The following is a 24412-nucleotide window of genomic DNA, read 5'->3' as shown; positions in this document are numbered from 1 at the left end:
ATCATTACTTTAAGACATGAAGGTCAGTCAATACGGAACATTTCAAGAACTTCTTCATGTGCAGTCGCACTTTTGCTGGCTCTCATGATGAAACTGGCTCTCATGAGGACCGCCACAGGAAAGGAAGACCCAGAGGATAAGTTCATTTGAGTTAATTAACAGCCTCAGAAATTGCAGCCCAAATAAATGCTTCACAGAGTTCAAGTAACAGACACATCTAAACATCAACTGTTGTGAGGAGACTGTGTGAATCAGGCCTACATGGTCGAATTGCTGCAACAAAGAAACCACTACTAAAGGACACCAATAATAAGAAGAGACTTGCTTGGGCCAAGAAACATGAGCAATGGACATTAGACTGGTGGAAATCTGTCCTTCGGTCTGATGAGTCCAAATGTGAGATTTCTGGTTCCAACCGCTGTTTCTTTGTGAGACGCAGAGTAGGTGAACGGATTATCTCCGCATGTGTGGTTCCCACCGTGAAGCAGGGAGGAGGTATGATGGTGTGGGGTGCTTTGCTGGTGACACAGAGTGATTTATTTAGAATTCAAGGCACACCTAACCAGCATGGCTACCACAGCATTCTGCAGCGATACACCATCCCATCTGTTTTTTTCCCCTCATCAATCTACACACAATACCCCATAATGACAAAGCAAAAACAGGTTTGTCTTTTAACAGGACAATGACCCAACACACCTACAGGCTGTGTAAGGGCTATTTGACCAAGAAGGAGAGTGATGGAGTGCTGCATCAGATAGCCTGGCCTCCATAATCACCCGACCTCAACCCAATTGGTTTGGGATGAGTTGGGCCACAGAGTGAAAGAAAAGCAGATAAGCATATGTGGGAACTGTTGGAAAAGCATTCCAGCTGAAGCTGGTTGAGAGAATGCCAATAGTGTGCAAAGCTGTCATCAAGGCAAAGGGTGGCTACTTTGAAGAATCTAAAATATATTTTGATTTGTTTAACACTTGTTTGGTTACTACATGATTCCATGTGTGTTATTTCATAGTTTTGATGACTTAACTATTATATTTTATAATGTAGAAAATAGTAAAAAATAAAGAAAAACACTTGAATGAGTAGGTGTCCAAACTTTTGACTGATACTGTATATTTAAAAAACTTACACTGTGGGACGACTGTCGCCGTAGAAACGATGCTCTACCATAAGGCAGAGGGCGCCGAGCTTCTTGGCATAAGTAAGCCAGGCCGACCCAGGGTTCATGGCCATCCACCCGGCGTTGATTGGACCTTCTCCGCCGATCATCAAAAACACCGGTCCTCCAGCTCGGTAGTGCGTCTCAGTTACAAGGAATTTCTGGAAATGTAATAAACGGTATGTTGTATTATGTATGAACTAACAGACTTGATCACGCCTAGACAGTAGACAGAAAAACTAACAGGTAACTGATATATCCATATACTGCAGTGCGAATAAGAATATAATACAATGTCAGAACTTACTTGATTCCACACTCGACTGTCTGCACCGTTGAAGTGGTCCAGTTTTTGCGTAATCCATTGCTCCTGAAAGACAGGTTTGCCATTTCCCTTCTGCACATCATTAGAAAATGTATCTATTTCTATGAATTTTCTGTTACCGTAACAAGGGACACACAGACATGCTAAAGTAAAAACTATGAGCGCTTGAAAAGCCATGTTGACGGGCTTGGAAAAACTAACAAGGAAAGATCATAGTACTCTTTTGGAAATAGAAAGACACGTGATATTTGTTTACGTGATCATGTGAATGTTTTTTTCTTATTTGTGTATGTGCCAACTTTGGATATACTAAGTGCTGCCATCTATCGTCGTGGGGTTAAGAGTGGGGATTGGTGCAATATTATTCCCGCATAGCAGGTGGCGGTAGAACACTATCGATGTCAGCAAACTTCCACGGTTCTGAAGAGAGGAAGTCTCCTGTTCTTCAGTTTATCCGTAGCCGAATTTCGTAAAACAGCAACCATGGAGGACGCAAAAAAGAAAGAGAAAAAGCAGTCCGAAAAGACAGAGGAAAAGGAGATTAAGCCCACAGGGAAGGACAAGGATAAAAAAGAAGAGCAAGAACTGGTGATTTGTGCCACTTTTCTAAACATCTTGAACAAGGGAAGCAGAGCAGCGTTTTTGCCTGAGTCACTCACTGCCTGGTTGACATGGTTGAACAGGCCGAAAGCGTTGTCATTCAAAATAATAACTGTTTGAGTCTCCTTTAATGAAAAGTATGTCATGGCTGGCTATGTACCAGGTGCCAACAATTAAGATTATTGTTTCCGACTGAAAGCGAGTTATTAAAAAAACGTATTCATCTAGTTAACGTTAGCAAAGCCGGTAGTTGGCTGTGCTAGCTAACAATTGCTAATGACAGGCCAGAAATGAACTACCGATAGATAAACTAAAAGTTTGCTAAGTAGTTATGTAGCCAAGTTACAATAACGTAACGTTAACTATCTAAATGACGTTAGTGTTGCTTTGTAAACCACTCGCTAATGTTGTTACAATACAGCTAGTGACTTTGCAACTGCAGTAAATTAACCTGCCTGTCGTTATCAGATTTTCTTGTTGAGAGTAACTAGATACCTATATGTGTTATGATCAGTGATGTTTGATTGCGAGGTGGGTATAGTTATTACGTGTGGTTTGTTTAGCTAGCTATTTACATAAATGGGTTTGTAAACGTATTATCGAGTACAGTACATTAGCCAATTTCAGACCGGCAACGTTGGATATAGCTAGTTATCAGGGGAACCCTTCCATCCGTCGACAATGCCAATGGTATAGGACCGGTGTATGACAGAATGCTCCAATATTTATCAGTTAGCAAATTGCAGAGCTTTTCATTGCTTTAGGTTCCTGTTGGAACACACATTGTTCTTTGTTTACTGTGCAGGGTTCGTTTTTTATAATTTCCCATGTTGAATCTGTCATACTGTAATGTCAGTTCCTTTCATTTCTCTCCAGTCTGATGAGGACAAACAGCTGCAAGAAGAGCTGGAGATGATGGTGGAGAGGCTTGGTGTGAGTACCACTACCACAAGGACTGCCAAACCTCAAGTCTGGTTTTGCTTTGGACATTCTGGGACTATAGCTCTTTATATTCTTTTCAAATATATTTTTTTACTGTATATAAGGTGTTAGTATGGAGAGTCAGTCATTTACACACACTGCAAGTCTTTGGTGATTATCCATATAAAACAACATTCTTTGTACTTATGCAATGTACACCTCCCCACCCCCTTTCTCTCTCTCAAACACCCATCCACAGGAGACGGACACGTCTCTATACCGGCCTGCTCTAGAGGAGCTGCGCAGGCAGATCCGCTCTTCCACCACCTCCATGACCTCTGTGCCTAAGCCCCTGAAGTTCCTGCGGCCACACTATGGCAAGCTCAAAGAGATCTATGAGGGCATGGCGCCTGGCGAGAACAAGGTGGGAATACCGATGGCTATGTCCTTGCTAAATGGATAACTGTGACAGTCGGGAAAACAGGAGATAGGGATGGCAAGACTTTATTGCTTCCTTTCCCTGTCTGCTTTTACTCCCAGTACTTTATTGGGTAAATCACCAACGTTTCGGATTCACTGTTCCTTCAGGGTGGCATCACTGTGCCTTCTTCAGGGACCCTGAAGCTGGCACAGTAATGCCAAAATGTTGGTGATTTACCCAATAAATTAGTGTGAGTAAAAGCAGACAGGGAAGGGAAGCAATAAAGTCTTGCCATCCCTATAGGCAGCACCTCTACATAAAGTCATTTTCTCTGGGTGTGCGCTAGCTCATGTTTTTTTTTGTTGCTTTTACTTTATAACCACAAAATCGTGATGGATTTATTTTTGCAATGTTACTGGAGATACGGAAAATGTAACAATGATACATAACTAGTATATTGGACATTTCAGATCTAGATGGCACTAGGGATTCATGTTCAGAAGGACCCATCGTAACTGTCATTATAGAAACGTCCAGCTAACTCTTGTCTGTTTTGTTTTGCAGAGTTTCTGTGCGGACGTGGTGTCGGTCTTGGCCATGACAATGAGTGGGGAGCGAGAGTGTCTGAAATACCGTCTGCTGGGCTCCCAGGAGGAGCTGGCGTCCTGGGGTCATGAATACGTTAGGTAGGATACAGGACGGCTAACAATGCATACAGGGGGAATCCTACCTTCTACTTAAGTAGAATTTTCACTTAGTCATGCTTTAACAATGGTAGACTAAGTAAAAATGACCCAAACTCTGCTATGTGTTTAGGCACCTGGCAGGCGAGGTGGCCAAAGAGTGGCAGGAGGTTGAGGAGAGTGATAAGACGCAACAGGAGACTCTGCTAAAGCTTGTGAAGGAGATTGTGCCCTACAACATGGCTCACAACGCTGAGCACGAGGCCTGTGACCTGTTGATGGAGATTGAGAGACTAGATATGCTGGAGCTCTATATAGATGACAATGCATATGCCAAGGTCTGCCTCTACCTCACCAGGTGAGTGGACAACACACACTCCTTACCACATGAGGGGCAAACATATGTACAGTTGAAGTCTGAAGTTTACATACACTTTAGCCAAATACATTTAAACTCAGTTTTTCACAATTCCTAACATTTAATCCTCGTAAAAATTGCCTATCTTCGGTCAGTTAGGATCACCACTTTATTTTAAGAATGTGAAATGTCAGAATAATACTAGTGAATGTTTTAGTTCAGCTTTTATTTATTTCATCACATGCCTGGTGGGTCAGAAGTTTACATACAGTTGTGGGCAAAATTGCGAATGACAAATATTAATTTCTACAAAGTTTGCTGCTTCAGTGTCTTTAGATGTAGATGTTACTGAAGTATAATTACAAGCATTTCATAAGTGTCAGACTTTTATTGACAATTACATGAAGTTGATGCAAAGAGTCAAATATTTGTATTGACCCTTCTTTTTCAAAACCTCTGCAATCCGCCCTGGCATGCTGTCAATTAACTTCTTTATTTATTTATTTGGTTTTTTATTTTACCTTTATTTAACCAGGTAGGCTAGTTGAGAACAAGTTCTTATTTACAACTGCGACCTGGTCAAGATAAAGCATAGCAGTGTGAACCGACAACACAGAGTTACACATGGAGTAAACAATAAACAAGTCAATAACACAGTAGAAAAAAAGAGTCTATATACATTGTGTGCAAAAGGCATGAGGAGGTAAGCGAATAATTACAATTTTGCAGATTAACACTGGAGTGATAAATGATCAGATGGTCATGTGCAGGTAGAAATACTGGTGTGCAAAAGAGCCGAAAAGTAAATAAATAAAAACCGTATGGGATGAGGAAGGTAAATTGGGTGTTTAAAGTTTGTGGGAGAGAAGTCTCCAACTTCAATGATTTTTGCAATTCCTTTCAGTCACATGCAGCAGAGAACTGGAAGGAAAGGCGGCCAAATGAGGTGTTGGCTTTAGGGATGATCAGTGAGATACACCTGCTGGAGCGCATGCTACGGGTGGGTGTTGCCATCGTGACCAGTGAACTGAGATAAGGCGGAGCTTTACCTAGCATGGACTTGTAGATGACCTGGAGCCAGGGGATCTGGCGACGAATATGTAGCGAGGGCCAGCCGACTAGAGCATACAGGTCGCAGTGGTGGGTGGTATAAGGTGGGCCACATCCTGACTGATGGCAGCCAAGTCTTGCATAATCAATGCTTGGAGTTTTTCAGAATTTGTGGGATTTTGTTTGTCTCTTGAGGATTGACCACACATTCTCAATAGGATTACGGTCTGGGGAGTTTCCTGGCCATAGACCCAAAATATCTGTTTTGTTCCCCGGGCCACTTAGTTATCACTTTTGCCTTATGGCAAGGTGCTCCGTCATGCTGGAAAAGGCATTGTTCATCACCAAACTGTTCCTGGATGGTTGGGAGAAGTTGCTCTCGAAGGATGTTGGTACCCTTCTTTATTCATGGTTGTGTTCTTAGGCAAAATTGTGAGTGAGCCCACTCCCTTGGCTGAGAAGCAACCCCACACATGAATGGTCTCAGGATGCTTTACTGTTGGCATGACACAGGACTGATGGTAGCTCTCACCTGGTCTTCTCCGGACAAGCTTTTTTTCCAGATGCCCCAAACAATCGGAAAGGGGATTCATCAGAGAACATTACTTTACCCCAGTCCTCAGCAGTCCAATCACTGTACCCTTTCCAGAATATCAGTCTGTCCCTGATGTTTTTCCTGGAGAGTGGCATCTTTGCTGCCCTTCTTGACATCATGCCATCCTCAAAAAGTCTTTCTCACACTGCGTGCAGATGCACTCACACCTGCCTGCTGCCGTTCCTGAGCAAGCTCTGTACTGGTGGTGCCCCGATCCCGCAGCTGAATCAACTTTAGGAGACGGTCCTGGCGCTTGCTGGACTTTCTTGGGCGCCCTGAAGCCGCCTTCACAACAATTGAACCACTCTCCTTGAAGTTCTTGATGATCCGATAAATGGTTGATTTAGGTGCAATCTTACTGGCAGCAATATCCTTGCCTGTGAAGCCCTTTTTGTGCAAAGCGATGACGACGGCACGTGTTTCCTTGCAGGTAACCACGGTTGACAAAGGAAGAACAATGATTCCAAGCACCACCCTCCTTTTGAAGCTTCCAGTCTGTTATTCAAACTCAATCAGCATGACAGATTGATCTCCAGCCTTGTCCTCGTCAACACTCACACCTGTGCTAATGAGAGAATCACTGACATTGATGTCAGCTGGTCCTTTAGTGGCAGGGCTGAAATGCAGTGGAAATGTTTTTTTGGGGGATTCAGTTCATTTGCATGGCAAAGAGGGACTTTGAAATTAATTGCAATTCCTCTGATCACTCTTCATAACATTCTGGAGTATATGCAAATTGCCATCATATAAACTGAGGCAGCAGACTTTGTGAAAATTAATATTTGTGTCATTCTCAACTTTTGGCCACGACTGTACACTCAATTAGTATTTGGTAGCATTGCCTTTTAAATTGTTTAACTTGGGTCAAACGTTTCGGGTAGCCTTCCACAAGCTTCCCACAATAAAGTTGGGTTAATTTTGGCCCATTCCTCCTGACAGAGCTGGTGGAACTGAGTCATGTTTGTAGGCCTCCTTGCTCGCATATGCTTTTTCAGTTCTGCCCACAAATCTTCTATAGGATTGAGGTCAGGGCTTTGTGGATGGCCACTCCAATACCTGGACTTTGCTGTCCTTAAGCCATTTTGCCTCAACTTTGGAAGTCTGCTTCGGGTCATTGTCCATTTGCGACCAAGCTTTATAACTTCCTGACTGATGTCTTGATATGTTTCTTCAATATATCCACAATTTTCCCCTCCCTCATGATGCCATCTATTTTGTGAAGTGCACCCGTCCCTCCTGCATCAAGGCACCCCCACAACCTGATGCTGCCACCCCTGTGCTTCATGGTTGGGATGGTGTTCTTTGGCTGCAAGCCTCCACCTTTTTCCTCCAAACATAATGATGGTCATTATGGCCAAACAGTTATATTTTTGTTTCTTCAGAACAGAGGACATTTCTCCAAAAAGTATGATCTTTGTACCCATGTGCAGTTGCAGACCGTAGTCTGGCTTTTTAATGGCAGTTTTGGAGCAGTGGCTTCTTCCTTGCTGAGCGGCCTTTCAGGTTATGTTGATATAGGACTCGTTTTACTGTGGATATATATATACTTTTGTACCTGTTTCCTCCAGCATCTTCACAAGGTCCTTTGCTGTTGTTCTGGGATTGCTTTGCACTTTTTGCACCAAAGTACGTTCATCTCTAGGAGGCAGAACGCGTCTCCTTCCTGAGTGGTATGATGGCTGCGTGGTCCCATGGTGTTTATACTTGCGTACTATGGTTTGTACAGATGAACGTGGTACCTTCAGGTGTTTTGAAATTGCTCCCAAGGATGAACCAGACTTGTGGAGGTTAACACTTTTTTTTTTTTCTGAGGTCTTGGCTGTTTTCTTTTGATTTTCCCATGATGTCAAGAAAAGAGGCACTGAGTTTGAAGGAAGGCCTTGAAATACATCCACAGGTACACCTCCAATTGACTCAAATGATGTCAATTAGCCTATCAGAAGCTTCTAACGCCATTTTCTGGAATGTTCCAAGCTGTTTAGTGGCATAGTCTACTTAGTGTATGTAAACTTGTGACCCACTAGAATTGTGATAGTGAAATTTGTTTGTAAACAATTGTTGTAAAACTTCTTGTCATGCACTAAGTAGATGTCCTAACCGACTTGCCAAAACTATAGTTTAACATTTGTGGAGTGGTTGAAAAACACGTTTTAATGACTCCAACCTAAGTGTATGTAAACTTCCCACTTCAACTGTACCTTCACTCACTCACACACACACACGCGTTCAAACACCTGTACCACATTCTGCTTCTGCCTCAATGCACTTGTAGTGTGCTAACAGCAGCCTGAAGAGACAAAAGGAAGTTCCTCTCTTCAGTAATCCTAAACCCCTCTGCCATTCCTCTCTCCTTCTCTCTCCCTCCATTGCAGCTGTGTGAGCTATGTCCCTGAGCCAGAGAACTCTGCCCTGTTAAAGTGTTCCCTGAACATCTTCAGGAAGTTTAACCGTTACCCAGAGGCCCTGAGGCTGGCCCTGATGCTCAATGATGTGGAACTGGTGGAGAACATCTTCACCTCCTGCAAAGACATGTAATGACACACATTCACTTCATTCTCTCTTGCTGAATTATCTCACAGCAACACTTTCAATAAAAGTGCTACTGCTAAAATGAAGGAAACACTTGAGTAAATGAGGGATACAAAGTATATTGAAAACAGGTGCGGTGCAAGAGTTAATTCATTCTTAAAAGTCTAAGCTTACATGGAGGTGTATTACGTCGGTCATACTATAAATCATTTAGCTATTTGATTTAGAATTTTAGGATCCTAGATAGTGAGAATATTTTTTTTTTAAATAGAATATTGAATTTTCTCTTTATTCCTTTAGAGCAGGGAAACTTTGAATAACACATTTATAAATGGTAAAGACTAACAAGGTTTTGAAGTATTTGTCTTGTATCTAGGAGATATAAAAAAGCTCAGGAAAGATGATAATTTTTTTACACATATTTAACCTTTTTTTGTCTAGGCACGAAACTACCTTCATACATACATGCATACTTAAATGTTTTAAAACCGGTACCGGTTACCTTCAAACAACTCCCAAGCTGCTCGTGGGGGTCCTAGAGCAAAACTGACAACACCATCGTGTTTGTGAGATTCTTCACATTCCATAGTGGTTGCAGACCCATCAAACTGTTCAGATGCTACAGTCGATTTTTGGGATGTCTCATGGTCTGGCAGACACTGCTCTCGGTCTGCCACCTTTCACCGTAGATGCAGAAGTGCAACATCAGCGGATGCAGTGGATTGAGACCCAGCTAATGGAGAAGTAATAACACATCTCTTAAACTGACAGATTTTTATGGGGATTTTTTTTTATTATGTTGCTTAGATTTCTCAATCGACTCTAGGGGATTAAGCTATTAAAACATCTCATCATGCTTAGGGTTGCCCATAATCTACCATGGCTAGAAGAGATCTGAGACTTTAAAAGATAGGGGGTTTAAAGGGGTGTGTGTCTTCGTCACCATATCTCAATCCAGTTGAACACTTATGGGTAATTCTGGAGCGGTGCCTGAGAGAGCGTTTTCCACCGCCATCAACAAAACACCAAATTATGGAATTTCTCATGGAAGAATGGTGTCTCATCCCTCCAATAGTGTTCCAGACACTTGGAAGATCTATGCCTAGGCACATTGAAGCTGTTCTGGCAGCTCGTGGTGGCTCAACGCCCTATTAAGACACTATGTCGATGTTTCCTTTATTTTGGCAGTTCCGTATTTATTCATATTTTCAACTGACAATCATTCAGCAGTGTTTTCCATAGTTAATGATGAGCTGACCGTTTATTGGGTGTTTCCTGTAGCGTGATCCAGAAGGAGATGGCCTTCATGTTGGGACGACACGGCATGTTCCTGGAGCTCAACGAGGACGTGGAGGACTACGAGGACCTGACGGAGATCATGTCCAACGTCCAGCTCAACAGCAATTTCCTCGCCCTGGCCCGAGAGGTAAGGAGAGGGAGGGTGAGAGAGGGTAGACTAAAAAGGGGATGGGGTTGGAAGAGTGAAACTGTTTCAAATCAAATACAATTTTATTGGTCACGCACACATGGTTAGCAGATGTTAATGCGAGTGAAGCGAAATGCTTGTGCTTCCGACAGTGCAGTAATATCTAACAAGTAATCTAACAATTCCCCAACTATCTAATACACACAAGTTTTTTTTATTTATTATTATTTTTATTTCACCTTTATTTAACCAGGTAGGCTAGTTGAGAAGAAGTTCTCATTTGCAACTGCGACCTGGCCAAGATAAAGCATAGCAGTGTGAACAGACAACACAGAGTTACACATGGAGTAAACAATTAACAAGTCAATAATACAGTAGAAAAAAGGAGAGTCTATATACATTGTGTGCAAAAGGCATGAGGAGGTAAGCGAATAATTACAATTTTGCAGATTAACACTGGAGTGATAAATGATCAGATGGTCATGTACAGGTAGAGATATTGGTGTGCAAAAGAGCAGAAAATAAAATGAATAAAAACAGTATGGGGATGAGGTAGGTAAAAATAGGTGGGCTATTTACCGATAGACTATGTACAGCTGCAGCGATCGGTTAGCTGCTCAGATAGCAGATGTTTGAAGTTGGTGAGGGAGATAAGTCTCCAACTTCAGCGATTTTTGCAATTCGGGTGAATGAGAATATGTACATATAAATACACTTCTCAAAAAAATAAAGGGAACACTTAAACAACACAATGTAACTCCAAGTCAATCACACTTCTGTGAAATCAAACTGTCCACTTATGATTGACTATAAATGTCACATGCTGTTGTGCAAATGGAATAGACAACAGGTGGAAATTATAGGCAATTAGCAAGACACCCCCAATAAAGGAGTGGTTCTGCAGGTGGTGACCACAAACCACTTCTCAGTTCCTATGCTTCCTGGCTGATGTTTTGGTCACTTTTGAATGCTGGCGGTGCTTTCACTCTAGTGGTAGCATGAGACGGAGTCTACAACCCACACAAGTGGCTCAGGTAGTGCAGCTCATCCAGGATGGCACATCAATGCGAGCTGTGCCAAGAAGGTTTGCTGTGTCTGTCAGCGTAGTGTCCAGAGCACAGAGGCGCTACCAGGAGACAGGCCAGTACATCATGAGACGTGGAGGAGGCCGTAGGAGGGCAACAACCCAGCAGCAGGACCGCTACCTCCGCCTTTGTGCAAGGAGGAGCACTGCCAGAGCCCTGCAAAATGACCTCCAGCAGGCCACAAATGTGCATGTGTCTACTCAAACAGTCAGAAACAGACTCCATGAGGGTGGTATGAGGGCCCGACGTCCACAGGTGGGGGTTGTGCTTACAGCCCAACACCGTGCAGGACGTTTGGCGTTTGCCAGAGAACACTAAGATTGGCAAATTCGCCTCTGGCGCCCTGTGCTCTTCACAGATGAAAGCAGGTTCACACTGAGCACGTGACAGTCTGGAGACGCCGTGGAGAACATTCTGCTGCCTCCAGCATGACCGGTTTGGCGGTGGGTCAGTCATGGTGTGGGTTGGCATTTCTTTGGGGGGCCGCACAGCCCTCCATGTGCTCGCCAGAGGTAGCCTGACTGCCATTAGGTACCGAGATGAGATCCTCAGACCCCTTGTGAGACCATATGCTGGTGTGGTTGGCCCTGGCTTCCTCCTAATGCAAGACAATGCTAGACCTCATGTGGCTGGAGTGTGTCAGCAGTTCCTACAAGAGGAAGGCATTGATGCTATGGACTGGCCCGCCCGTTCCCCAGACCTGAATCCAATTGAGTACATCTGGGACATCATGTCTCGCTCCATCCACCAACGCCACGTTGCACCACAGACTGTCCAGGATTTGGCGGATGCTTTAGTCCAGGTCTGGGAGGAGATCCCTCAGGAGACCATCCGCCACCTACATGCCCAGGCATTGTAGGGAGGTCATACAGGCACGTGGAGGCCACACACACACTACTGAGCCTCATTTTGACTTGTTTTAAGGACATTACATCAAAGTTGGATCAGCCTGTAGTGTGGTTTTCCACTTTAATTTTGAGTGTGACTCCAAATCCAGACCTCCATGGGTTGATAAATTTGATATTCATTGATAATTTGTGATTTTGTTGTCAGCACATTCAACTATGTAAAGAAAAGTATTTAATAAGAATACTTCATTCATTCAGATCTAGGATGTGTTATTTTAGTGTTCCCTTTATTTTTTTGAGCAGTGTATATGGACGAGCGATGGCCGAGCGACATAAGCAAGGTGTAATAGATAGTATAAAATACAGTATATACATATGATATGAGTAATGTAAGATATGTAAACATTAAAGTGGCATTGTTTTAAGTGAAGAGTGATTGAGTCTCAATGTAGGCAGCAGCCTCTGAGTTTAGTGGTGGCTGTTTAACAGTCTGGCCTTGAGATAGAAGCTGTTTTTCAGTCTCTTGGTCCCAGCTTTGATGCACCTGTACTGACCTTGCCCTCTGGATGGTAGTGGTGTGAACAGGCAGTGGCCCAGGTAGTTGTTGTCCTTGATCTTTTTGGCCTTCCTGTGACATCTGGTGCTGTAGGTATCATGGAGGGCAGGTAGTTTTCCCCCCGGTGATGCATTGTGCAGACTGCACCACCCTCTTGAGAGCTTTGCGGTTGAGAGAGGTGCAGTTGCCATACCAGGCTGTGATACAGCCCGACAGGTTGCTCTCGATTGTGCATCTGTAAAAGTTTGTCAGGGTTTTTGGTGACAAGCCAAATTTCGTCAGCCTCTTGAGGTTGAAGGGGCGCTATTGCGCCGCCTTCACCACACTGTTTGTGTGGGTGGACCATTTCAGTTTGTCCGTGATGTGTACACCAAGGAACTGAAACTTTCCACCTTCTCCACTGCTGTCCCTTCATGGTGGATAGGGAGGTACTCCCTCTGCTGTTTCCTGAAGTCCACGATCATCTCCTTTGTTTTGTTGACGTTGAGTGAGGTTGTTTTCCTGATACCACACTCCGAGTGCCCTCACCTCCCTGTAGGCTGTCTAGTCGTTGTTGGTAATCAAGCCCACTACTGTAGTGTCGTCTGCCAACTTGATAATTTGAGTTGACGGCGTGCAGGGCCACACAGTCATGGGTGAACAGGGAGTACAGGAGGGGGCTGAGCACGCACCCTTGTGGGGCCCCAGTGTTGAGGGTCAGCGAAGTGGAGATGTTGTTTCCTATCACCACCTGGGGGTGACCCGTCAAAGCCCAGGACCTAATTTCACAGGATGGGGTTGAGACCCTGGGTCTCCAGCTTGATGATGAGCTTGGAGGTTACTATGTTGTTGATTGCTGAGCTGTAGACTGAACAGCATTCTTGCATAGGTATTCCTCTTGTCGAGATGGGATAGGGCGGTGTGCAGTGAGATGGGGATTGCATTGTCTGTGGACCTGTTGGGGTGGTATGCAAACTGAAGTGGGTCAAGGGTGACCGGTAAAGTGGAGGTGACATGATCCTTGACTTGTCTCGCAAAGCACTTCATGATGACAGGTGAGTGCTATGGGGCGGTAGTCATTTAGTTATCTTTGCCTTCTTGGGTACAGGAACAATGGTGGTCATCTTGAAGCCGGTGTGGACAGCTGACTGGGATAGGGAGTGATTGAATATGTCCGTAAAGACAAAGCGGTCAAAGAAGGTGTTTAGAAGCGTGACGTCGATGTCTGTGACGTGGCTAGATTTCTTTTTGCAGTCTGGGATTTCCTGTAGACCCTGCCACATACGTCTCATGTCTGAGCCGTTGAATTGCGACTCCACTTTGTCTCTGTACCGACATTTCGCTTGTTGGATTGCCTTGCAGAGGAAATAACTACACTGTTTACATTCAGACATATTCCCAGACCTCTTTCCATGTTTAAATGCAGGGGTTCGCTCTTTCAGTTTTGTGCGAATGCCGCCATCCATTCACAGTTTCTGATTAACGTAGGTTTTAAGTCACAGTGGGTACAACATCTCCAATGCACTTCCTTATAAACTCACTCAGATTCAACGTATAGATAATGTTGTTCTCGGCGGCGGACCAGAACATATCCCAGTCCACGTGATCAAAACAATCTTGAAGCGTGGATTCCGATTGGTCAGACCAGCGTTGAGTGGTTCTCGTCACTGGTACATCCTGTTTTGAATTTCTGCCTATAGGACGGTAGAAGCAAGATTGCGTCGTTGTCGGACTTGCCGAAGGGAGGGCTTTGTATGCATCGCGGAAGTTAGTTGCTGTGGTCGAGTGTGTTACCCCCGCGAGTACTACGATCAATATGCTGATAAAATTTAGATAGTCTTTGTTACGAATCCCTTTTGGCCCGACAGTCTAGGGGGATGGTAATGAGACCCGTAATATAACTCATGCAAATTATAATTGTGACAAAGTAAAAGTGTGAACGAAATAACCAGGACAACTGAAATCTACCGTCAAACTCAAAGTTTATTTATAAACACACGGTAATGGGGGGAGCAGGAAAAGGGGCTGAGCTGGACCCAAGGAAAGAAACAATAAATATATAAAAACACCCCTAAGCTAGACTAGCCTATTTTAACAACAGCTAACTAACCAAAAATACAGTGGGTGGTCCGCCCAGTTCTAACTAGTGTATTTAACAAAGTTCACCTACGGGTAGTGTATGCCCATGGGCGACTTGTCTTGGTTTCCCCCTTTTCCCACCAGCAACAAACAAACACCATAACCAAAACAATACTCACAGGTGATGACAAAGTGCTATGGAGGTGCTCAAACAAAAGAGAGGTTTAAGACAAAGAGAGAGTGAAACAGAGACCTACAGACATGGCATTTACAGAGAGATTGAGCTAGCTCTAGAGCAAACAAATGATGGGGTTTTTAAACCATGGGGAAGGAACTGTGATAGGGTAGGAAATAGGAGGAGGTGTGTCTTCTGATTGATGATTGATTGTTGACTGATTGGGAAGTGATGATTCTCACCTGTGAGGGGAGAAGGAGAGAAAAACACACACACACAGGATACACACACACACACAGGATAACTGTATCCGTAACACTTGTATCCGTAACAGTCTTGTTGTTAAAATCCCCAGCTACAATAAATGCAGCCTCCGGATATATGGTTTCCATTTTACATAGAGTCCAGTGAAGTTCCTTGAGGGCCGTCGTGGTGTCTGCTTGAGGGGGAATGTACACAGCTGTGACGATAACTGACAAGAGTTCTCTTGAGGTAAAATGGCGGCATTTGATTGTATGGAATTCTAGGTCAGGTGAGCAGAAGGACTTGAGGTCCTGTGTGTTGTTATGATTACACCATGAGTCGTTAATCATGAAGCATACACCCCCACCCTTCCACTTCCCAGAGAGGTGGTTCTCTGTCGGCCCGATATATGGAGAAGCCCGGTGGCTGAACCGATTCCGACAACATATCCCGAGAGAGCAATGTTACAATCTCTGATGTCTCTCTGGAAGGCAACCCTTGCTCGAATTTAGTCTACCTTGTTGTCAAGAGACTGGACATTGGCGAGTAGTATTCTCGAGTGGTGGGCGATGTGCACGTCTACGTAGCTTGACCAGGAGGCCGCTCCGTCTGGCCCTTCTGCGGCACTGTTGTTTTTGGTCGGCTTCTATGATTAGATCCATTGTCCTGGGTGGTGGTCCAAATAGAGGATCCGCTTCGGGAAAGTCAATGTTGGTAAGTTGACGTCACTCTTATATCCAATTGGAGCAGGACTAATGAGTGGGTCACTGTTCAAGTCAGTGGATGGAGTGTGACTGACAGTGGGGACTGCGTGTATGTTGGAGATGGGGAGGTGTTTAGAGTAGGGCCACGGAGAGAGGAATTTGACGTGTAGAGAAGAGTCAGAGGACCGTGCTCCATTTGATATTGTTGAGAGGGGGAAATGGAGGAGACTTGAAGGTACTAAGAGGAGCGTGAAAGAGTGGGGTCAGGGTGGGAGAATAATGGTGCATAGAGTGAGAGAAGAGATGAGGCTGGAGGATAATGAACAGCTGGCTGGTCTCGTGAATAAACCAGTTAGTGAAAGAGAATGCGAGCCAATAACACACTGTTCCCTTTCTTTACAGTTGGACATCATGGAACCCAAAGTCCCAGATGACATCTACAAAACCCACCTAGAGAACAACAGTGAGTTGTCCTTTACTACAGCAGGGCACTAATTGTCCTGGTCATGTTATATCACACACCTTTCCTCATCCTCCCTCTCATCGCACCATCTTCTGTCTGTCAGGGTTTGGAGGAAGTGGTTCCCAGGTGGACTCTGCTCGTATGAACCTGGCATCCTCGTTTGTCAACGGCTTCGTCAACGCAGGGTTCGGACAGGACAAGCTGCTCACAGATGATGGCAACAAATGGCTGTACAAAAACAAAGATCATGGTGAGAACCCCCCCCCCCCCCCCCCCCCACACACACACACACACAGACACAGCCTCACATCCCTTTCTGAGGCTCATGGTTCACATTTTTTAGGGCTTGACTGAAAATGTTTCATGTTTTGTGGTTCGACAGTGAGTACTAGGCTCATTAATCTAGGATTCTTAGCAGCAACTTAATGTACAGTGCCTTGCAAAAGTATTCACCCCTCTTGACGTTTTTCCTATTTTGTTGTTTTAAAACCTGTAATTTAAATGGATTTTTATTTGGATTTCATGTAATGGACATACACAAAATAGTCCAAATTGGTGAAGTGAAATGTAAAAAATCACTTCCCGTTTCGAAAGATATAAATAAAAATGTAAAAGAACAGTGGTGCGTGCATATGTATTCACCCCCTTTGCTATGAAGCCCCGGTGCCACCAATTACCTTCAGAAGTCACATAGTTAGATTGCACACATGTGGACTTTATTTAACCAAGTGTCACATGATCTCAGTGTATATATACACTTGTTCTGAAAGGCCCCAGAGTCTGCAACACCACCAAGCAAGCGGCACCATGAAGACCAAGGAGCTCTCCGAACAGGTCAGGGACACAGTTGTGAAGAAGTACAGATCAGGGTTGGGTTATAAAAAAAATCTGAAACTTTGAACATCCCACGGAGCGTCATTTAAATCCATTATAAGAATATGGCACCACAATAAACCTGCCAAAAGAGGGCCGCCCACCAAAACTCACAGACCAGGCAAGGAGGATATTAATCAGAGGCAACAAAGAGTCCAAAGATAAACCTGAAGGAGCTGCAAAGCTCTACAGCGGAGATTGGCGTATCTGTCCATAGGACCACTTTAAGCCGAACACTCCACAGAGCTGGGCTTTATGGAGGAGTGACCAGAAAAAAATCAGCAAACATGTTAAGTTCGCCAAAAGGCATGTGGGAGACTCCCCAAACATAGGGAAGAAGGTACTCTGGTTAGATGAGAATAAAATTGAGCTTTTTGGCCATCAAGGAAAACGCTATGTCTGGCACAAACCCAACACCTCACACCATCCCCACAGTGAAGCATGGTGGAGACAGCATCATGCTGTGGGGATATTTTTAATCGGCAGGGACTGGGAAACTGGTCAGAATTGATGGAATGATGGATGGTGCTAAATACAGGGAAATTCTTGAGGGGAAACCTGTTTCAGTCTTCCAGAGATTTGAGACTGGGACGGAGGTTCACCTTCCAGCAGGATAATGACCCTAAGCATACTGCTAAAGCAACACTTGAGTGGTTTAATGGGAAACATTTAAATGGCCTAGTCAAAGCTCAGACCTCTATCCAATTGAGAATCTGTGGTATGACTTAAAGATTGCTGTACACCAGCGGAACCCATCCAACTTGAAGGAGCTGGAGCAGTTTTCCTTGAAGAATGGGCAAAAATCCCAGTGGTTAGATGTGCCAAGGTTATAGAGACATACCCCAAGAGACTTGCAGCTGTAATTGCGGCAAAAGGTGGCTCTACAAAGTATTGACTTTGGGGGGGTGAATAGTAATGCACGCTCAAGTTCTGTTTTTTTGTGTTATTTGTTTTACAAGAAAAAATATTTTGCATCTTCAAAGTGGTAGGTGTAAATCAAATGATACAAACCCCCCATAAATCTATTTTCATTCCAGGTTGTAAAGCAACGAAATAGGAAAAATGCCAAGGGGAGTGAATATTTTCGCAAGGCACTGTATCACCTTCATTGCTAATCCTTAATTGCAAGCATGAGGATTGTGAAAATGGCGCCGAAAACATGCTGCTTTCTCGGGAACAGGCCCAGATCCCCATGATTTGCGTATAAGGGAGGCAGAGAAAAGGGGGCTGGAGAGCGGGCTGCCTGCTGAGAATTCGTAGGCGATCGAATAAACCCCCACTTGCTTCCATTCTACTAGCAAACGTGCAATCTTTGGACAATAAAATAGATGACCTACGCATAAGATTAAACCTCAACGGGACATTCAAAACTAATAACTTATGCTTCGTGGTGTTGTGGTTGAACGACGACACTATCAACATACAGCTGGCTGGTTATACACTGCAACAACAGGATAGAACAGCAGGGTCTGGTAAGACGAGGGGCGGCAGACTGTCGTTTTGTAAATAAGAGCTGGTGCATGATATCTAAGGACGTCTCGAGCTACTGCTCGCCTGAGGTAGTGTGGTAGAGTTTCTGTATTTTCCGTAGGTATTAACATACCACCTCAGTCAGAGGCTGGCACTAAGACAGTATTCAAGGAGCTGTATTCCGCCATAAGCAAGCAGAAAAATGCTCACCCAGAGGCGGAGCTCCTAGTAGCCGGGGACTTTAATGCAGAGAAACTTAAATCCATTTTTACCAAATTTATATCGGCATGTTAATTGTGCAACCAGAGGAAAATAGCTCTTAACTACCTTACTCCACAGACGCATACAAAGCTCGCCCTCCATTTGTCTAATCTGACCATAGTTCTATCCTCCCGATTCCTGCTTACAAGCTAAAATGAAAGCAGGAAGCCAAATGCCAAACGTCCTGCACGTTGTTGGGCTGTAAGCACAACCCCCACCTGTGGACGTCGGGCCCTCATACCACCCTCATGGAGTCTATTTCTGACCGTTTGAGCAGACACATGCACATTTGTGGCCTGCTGGAGGTCATTTTGCAGGGCTCTGGCAGTGCTCCTCCTTGCACAAAGGCGGAGGTAGCGGTCCTGCTGCTGGGTTTTTACCCTCCTACGGCCTCCATGTCTCCTGATGTACTGGCCTGTCTCCTGGTAGCGCCTCTGTGCTCTGGACACTACGCTGACAGACACAGCAAACCTTCTTGGCACAGCTCGCATTGATGTGCCATCCTGGATGAGCTGCACTACCTGAGCCACTTGTGTGGGTTGTAGACTCCGTCTCATGCTACCACTAGAGTGAAAGCCCTGCCAGCATTCAAAAGTGACCAAAACATCAGCCAGGAAGCATAGGAACTGAGAAGTGGTTTGTGGTCACCACCTGCAGAACCACTCCTTTATTGGGGGTGTCTTGCTAATTGCCTATAATTTCCACCTGTTGTCTATTCCATTTGCACAACAGCATGTGAAATTTATTGTCAATCAGTGTTGCTTCATAAGTGGACAGTTTGATTTCACAGAAGTGTGATTGACTTGGAGTTACATTGTGTTGTTTAAGTGTTCCCTTTATTTTTTTGAGCAGTGTATTAACGATCCGGTGCCCCCGCACATTGACTCTACCTGTACACCCCTGTATATAGTCTGGCTATTGTTATTTTGCTGCTGCTCTTTAATTACTTGTTACTTTTATTTCTTATCTGCATTTTTGGTTTGGGGCTCATAAGTAAGAATTTCACTGTAAGGTCTACTACACCTTTTGTATTCGGCACATGTGATAAATATAATTTTATTTGAATAACAAAAATAACATTGCTGTTGTGTAAATGTTGATGCTAATTCTGTGTTTCTCTCCAGGTATGCTGAGTGCTGCAGCCTCTCTGGGGATGATCCTGCTGTGGGATGTGGATGGTGGTCTGACACAGATAGACAAATACCTCTACTCCTCAGAGGACTACATAAAGGTCAGCGCACACACTCACCCTCTTACCAAACACCCTGCATTAAAACCTCCGTACCACAACCTTCACAGCACCCAGAAAAGCTTTACAAATGCTATTAATGTAGATATTTCTCCCCCTCTCTTTCTCTTCTCTCCTTTCTCTCTCTGTAGTCGGGGGCCCTCCTGGCTTGTGGCATAGTGAACTCTGGGGTTAGGAACGAATGTGACCCTGCCCTGGCTCTGCTGTCAGACTACGTCCTCCACAACAGCAACGTCATGCGGATTGGAGCCATCTTTGGGTAAGGAGAGATGGAAATGGGTGTTCGGTCCCAAATCAACCCCTAGCCGCTACTGCCTGTCACCTCTTACACATTAAAGACCTTTGAGGTCTGTTTAGTCCTTTCTTAGCACTGTATAATCGCTGCCTGTTAAAAGTACTTGTTTTTGGTAGGGTTTGTCCCCCTGACCTTTTCCCTCTATCTTTAGCCTGGGCCTGGCGTATGCTGGCTCAAACCGTGAGGATGTCCTCTCTCTGCTGCTGCCTGTCATGGTAGACTCCAAGTCCAGCATGGAGGTACTGTGTGTGTGTGTGTGTAGTTCCAAAGTTTGTCTGGGTTTAAGTCAAGTACACATCCACACTCATTAAACCCAGCTCACAGTCCCATGTTACGTGTCTTGTCACACACTCAGGTGGCAGGTGTGACGGCACTAGCTTGCGGTATGATTGCCGTGGGCTCGTGTAATGGTGATGTCACCTCCACCATCGTCCAGACCATCATGGAGAAGAGTGAGCTGGAGCTGAAAGACACATACGCCCGCTGGCTGCCCCTGGGCCTGGGCCTCAACCACCTGGGTAAAGGGGAGGCCATTGAGACCACCCTGGCAGCGCTGCAGGTGGTGCCTGAGCCCTTCCGCAGCTTCGCCAACACCCTGGTGGATGTCTGTGCCTATGCAGGTCAGTCTCATCATAGCTCCATTTTTGTCTCCAATTGTTTTTGATTTATATATAATATATTTATACCGGTGATCTCATTGAGATTAACAAGAAATGGCTTGTATATTTATCCTATATTTATCTGTTTCTCTCCATGCCAGGTTCTGGTAACGTACTGAAGGTGCAGCAGCTTCTCCACATCTGCAGTGAGCACTATGAAGCCAAGGAAAAGGAGGAGGAAAAAGACAAGAAGGATAAGAAGGACAAAGACAAGAAAGAGAGTGCAGCCGACATGGGCTCCCACCAGGTATGCCAGGCTTTTGTTAATAAAGGACTGTCAGATAGCCTAGCATTTAAGAGCGTTGGGCCAGTAACCCAAAAGGTCGCTGGTTTGAATCCCATAGCAGACTAGGTGAAAAATGTGTTGGTGGCCTTGAGCAAGGTGCTAAATGACAAAATATAATCTGAGTGGTTTGAATGAGATTTGATATTGAACTAATATGCTCTCTGCTTCCCCCTCCCAGGGTGTGGCTGTCCTGGGTATTGCACTCATTGCCATGGGAGAAGAAATTGGCTCAGAGATGGCACTACGGGCATTTGGGCACCTGGTCAGTCTAACCTCAGACTTGTTAATATGTTTGGGGTTGATTTAGCCCCTGTCTCTTTCACTTGATCCAACCATCCCACGTCTGTTTTTCTCTTTCTCTCCGTTGTCTTGCCTTCCTTCTCTCACCTCACTCACTCCTAGTTGCGGTATGGAGAGCCTACTCTGAGGCGTGCAGTGCCTCTGGCCTTGGCCCTGATCTCCGTGTCGAATCCTCGCCTCAACATCCTGGACACACTCAGCAAGTTCTCCCACGATGCTGACCCAGAGGTTTCCCACAACTCCATCTTTGCCATGGGCATGGTGGGCAGCGGTGAGTGGACCCTGGCATTACTGGGCAATGGGCTCTATTGTGTGCCTACTGTCTGGAACCCAATCAGTCAGTGGCTTCATTATTATATTGAGAAGTTAGATTGATTTGCCTCACTAAGTTATCACAATGTTCCCCTGTAATTATTCCTCATCCTTGAATAGGAAATAACATAACATATAACTGAATTCACTGTGCCAGATGACATCAAAGTATGAGACCTTCTCCACTGACTGTGTCTCGAGCTGTGGATGGTTGCCATGAGAACTCACTGACTCACGGCTCCATCTCTCTGTCCGCAGGAACAAACAATGCCCGCCTGGCTGCCATGCTGAGGCAGCTGGCTCAGTACCATGCCAAAGACCCCAACAACCTCTTCATGGTCCGACTGGCACAGGTGGGTAGCAAAAAGAGGTGCCGCTCTGGCACTCTAACGTGTGTGTTTAGAGAGAGGGGGAGAGTATGTGTCTGTCTCCTAACCCTTGCTCTGTGCCATGTCCACAGGGTCTGACTCACCTGGGTAAAGGGACATTGACGCTGTGTCCGTACCACAGTGACAGGCAGCTGATGAGTCAGGTGGCCGTGGCAGGACTACTCACTGTCCTCGTCTCCTTCCTCGACGTCAAGAACAGTGAGACCTTTTCCTCATTAATCTACCTTCACCATTCCTTTTATTTGCCTCTCCCTACCCTCCCTTTTTCCACATCCTTGTGTTTAGGGTTGGGGTGAAGTTTATTTCTGTTGAGTCATTTGAGGAAGTGAACTGAATTTCAATGTATGGCTAGAAAATTCCACATAGAAAACAATTAGCATCTGTTCAACTCCTGAATGGCATTGGCCCTTGCCCAGCTTGTTTCATTGTCCTCATTTTATGTCAGGTAGTAAGTCTGCTGAATGTCTTAACCTGGGTCTGAGTATTTGGCTGTTTGTGTTGACATCGCCCGCCGCTGTTTCCTGTGTGTGCTCCAGTAATCCTGGGGAAGTCTCACTACGTCCTCTACGGCCTGGTGGCTGCCATGCAGCCCCGTATGCTGGTCACCTTCGACGAGGAGCTGAGACCGCTGCCCGTGTCCGTCAGGGTGGGACAGGTAAGCCTGTTGCTCATGCTATGCTCTTAATAAGAGCCTGTGTGATTAGCTTCATATTTAAAATGTAATGTTAAGGATGAACCTAGATGGTGTGATGAAGGTCGAAATGCCAGCACGATATGACGCGATGCTTTGCAAGTAAAATGTGCTGGAGATTCTTTTCATTCTATGGTTGAACATCTCTAATGCAAAGTAACGTGTACATGTGCAAGTGCTTTTTACTCTCAAGATTAGGATGTAATGCCATAAGATGGTAGAGTGGACTCGACCTCATGGTTCATGTAATGTAATTGTTCCATAGGCGGTGGACGTAGTTGGCCAGGCCGGGAAGCCCAAAGCCATCACAGGTTTCCAGACCCACACCACGCCGGTGCTCCTGGCCCATGGAGAGAGGGCAGAGCTGGCCACAGAGGAGTATCTCCCCGTCACCCCAATCCTGGAGGGCTTTGTCATCCTCCGCAAGAACCCCAACTACGATGCCTAGATTGTGCCCTATTGTCCTCCCCTGGTACCCACGTTACTCTCCTTACCGGTCTCTCGTTGGTAGCCCTCCCTGACTCTTTTAGACCTCGTATTTTACTACTTTATTCCATGTCTGACAAGAGCCAGGAAGGCCTACCCCTCTTTCTCTTGTCAACAGCCTCTGTGAAAATGTATGGTTGTGTTCTGGGTGGTCAAACTAACCGGCGCAGGGAGTGGAAACTGTCCCCTCATTCACACTATTTAGATTGGATTCCTCTTTGTTCTGATCTATGATCAGTTCCTCATAAATATATTAAACCAGCTCTTTTAGGCTCCACAAATATATAACTGATCTAGGGTCAGCTGTCAGAAGGGAACTGTTCAGCCTCTCCCTGCTTCTCATTCAGCTTCCAAAGCTACATTTTCACAGGATTTTTTGGGGACCAATCAGATCATTTTCAGAGCAGGTCTGATTGGTCTGAAGACCAATTTAGTGGAAGAAAAAAAACAGAATTGGGCTGCCTGTGTAAATGCAGCACTAGTGATGAACAACATAAGCTCAGTCCACATCAATACTACAACTGGTTTCTCTTTCCCACATGACAACCTCCTTTTTGTAATTAGAGCATGGAAAATGTGTCCTCTTTATCATTCAGTTTTGTTACAGTACTGTAAAAGGTTAAAATAAAAGTTAAACTCATTTGTTGGAATTGTCTAATTTGTCTGTTATACCTGATGGACAAGTTTCTGAAAGATACATTTCATAACACAGCTTGCAGATCTGGATGGCTAATAATGAAACTGAGCAGTGGAGTGGTACTGAAGTGAGATTTGGTCATGAACCCTCACTGCAGCAGAGGTTCTGAATACTAACTTGCTGGATGTTGCGGTATGTATTGAACATTTGAAATACACATTTAAGGAAAGTAAATGCATATTAAGCTGATACGTTTTACATATCTTAATAAACTTTTCAGACTGCACACTTGACATCACAGA

At 44.8% G+C, this 24412-nt stretch overlaps 2 protein-coding genes across 4 annotated transcripts in view; one reads left to right on the top strand and one right to left on the bottom strand.

Moving 5' to 3' along the window:
* Positions 1-1752, bottom strand: part of prss59 (serine protease 59, putative) — a 29372-nt gene extending 27620 nt beyond the window's left edge. For both annotated transcript variants that reach the window (XM_020503484.2, XM_020503483.2), the window contains exons 1-2: positions 1470-1752; positions 1133-1323 (exon numbers count right to left, since the gene is read on the bottom strand). In XM_020503484.2, the coding sequence (XP_020359073.1) occupies positions 1133-1323; positions 1470-1664 (386 nt within the window). In that variant the 5' untranslated portion in view covers positions 1665-1752. The remainder of the gene's footprint in view (positions 1-1132; positions 1324-1469) is intronic.
* LOC109905851 (26S proteasome non-ATPase regulatory subunit 2) lies at positions 1323-24114 on the top strand. 2 transcript variants are annotated; one of them, XM_031791082.1, is made up of 20 exons: positions 1323-1341; positions 2964-3020; positions 3268-3432; positions 3994-4115; positions 4246-4470; positions 8488-8646; positions 9926-10070; positions 16142-16202; positions 16306-16452; positions 19931-20037; positions 20187-20314; positions 20502-20589; positions 20706-20970; positions 21111-21256; positions 21474-21557; positions 21698-21866; positions 22166-22260; positions 22368-22494; positions 22833-22951; positions 23253-24113. In XM_031791082.1, the coding sequence occupies exons 2-20, from the start codon at positions 3000-3002 to the stop codon at positions 23433-23435; spliced, it is 2556 nt and encodes an 851-aa protein (XP_031646942.1). In that variant the 5' UTR covers positions 1323-1341; positions 2964-2999; the 3' UTR covers positions 23436-24113. The 2 variants fall into 2 exon arrangements, with proteins under 2 accessions (XP_031646942.1, XP_020359074.1); XM_020503485.2 differs by lacking the exon at positions 1323-1341 and adding an exon at positions 1880-2075 and having other exon boundaries at positions 23253-24114.
* Positions 24115-24412: the final 298 nt, after the last annotated feature.

This window comes from Oncorhynchus kisutch, linkage group LG15 (genome assembly GCF_002021735.2).
Source record: "Oncorhynchus kisutch isolate 150728-3 linkage group LG15, Okis_V2, whole genome shotgun sequence".
NCBI lineage: Eukaryota > Metazoa > Chordata > Actinopteri > Salmoniformes > Salmonidae > Oncorhynchus > Oncorhynchus kisutch.
Note: the sequence above shows the minus strand (reverse complement) of the source record. Positions and strands in the feature narration are given on the sequence as shown.

Coding starts and splice junctions, on each gene's coding strand:
- LOC109905851 (XM_020503485.2), top strand. CDS start 1,971: ATGGAGGACGCAAAAAAGAAAGAGAAAAAGCAGTCCGAAAAGACAGAG. Junction 3,021..3,267: donor TGATGGTGGAGAGGCTTGGT/GTGAGTACCACT, acceptor ACCCATCCACAG/GAGACGGACACGTCTCTATA. Junction 22,952..23,252: donor TGTCCGTCAGGGTGGGACAG/GTAAGCCTGTTG, acceptor ATTGTTCCATAG/GCGGTGGACGTAGTTGGCCA.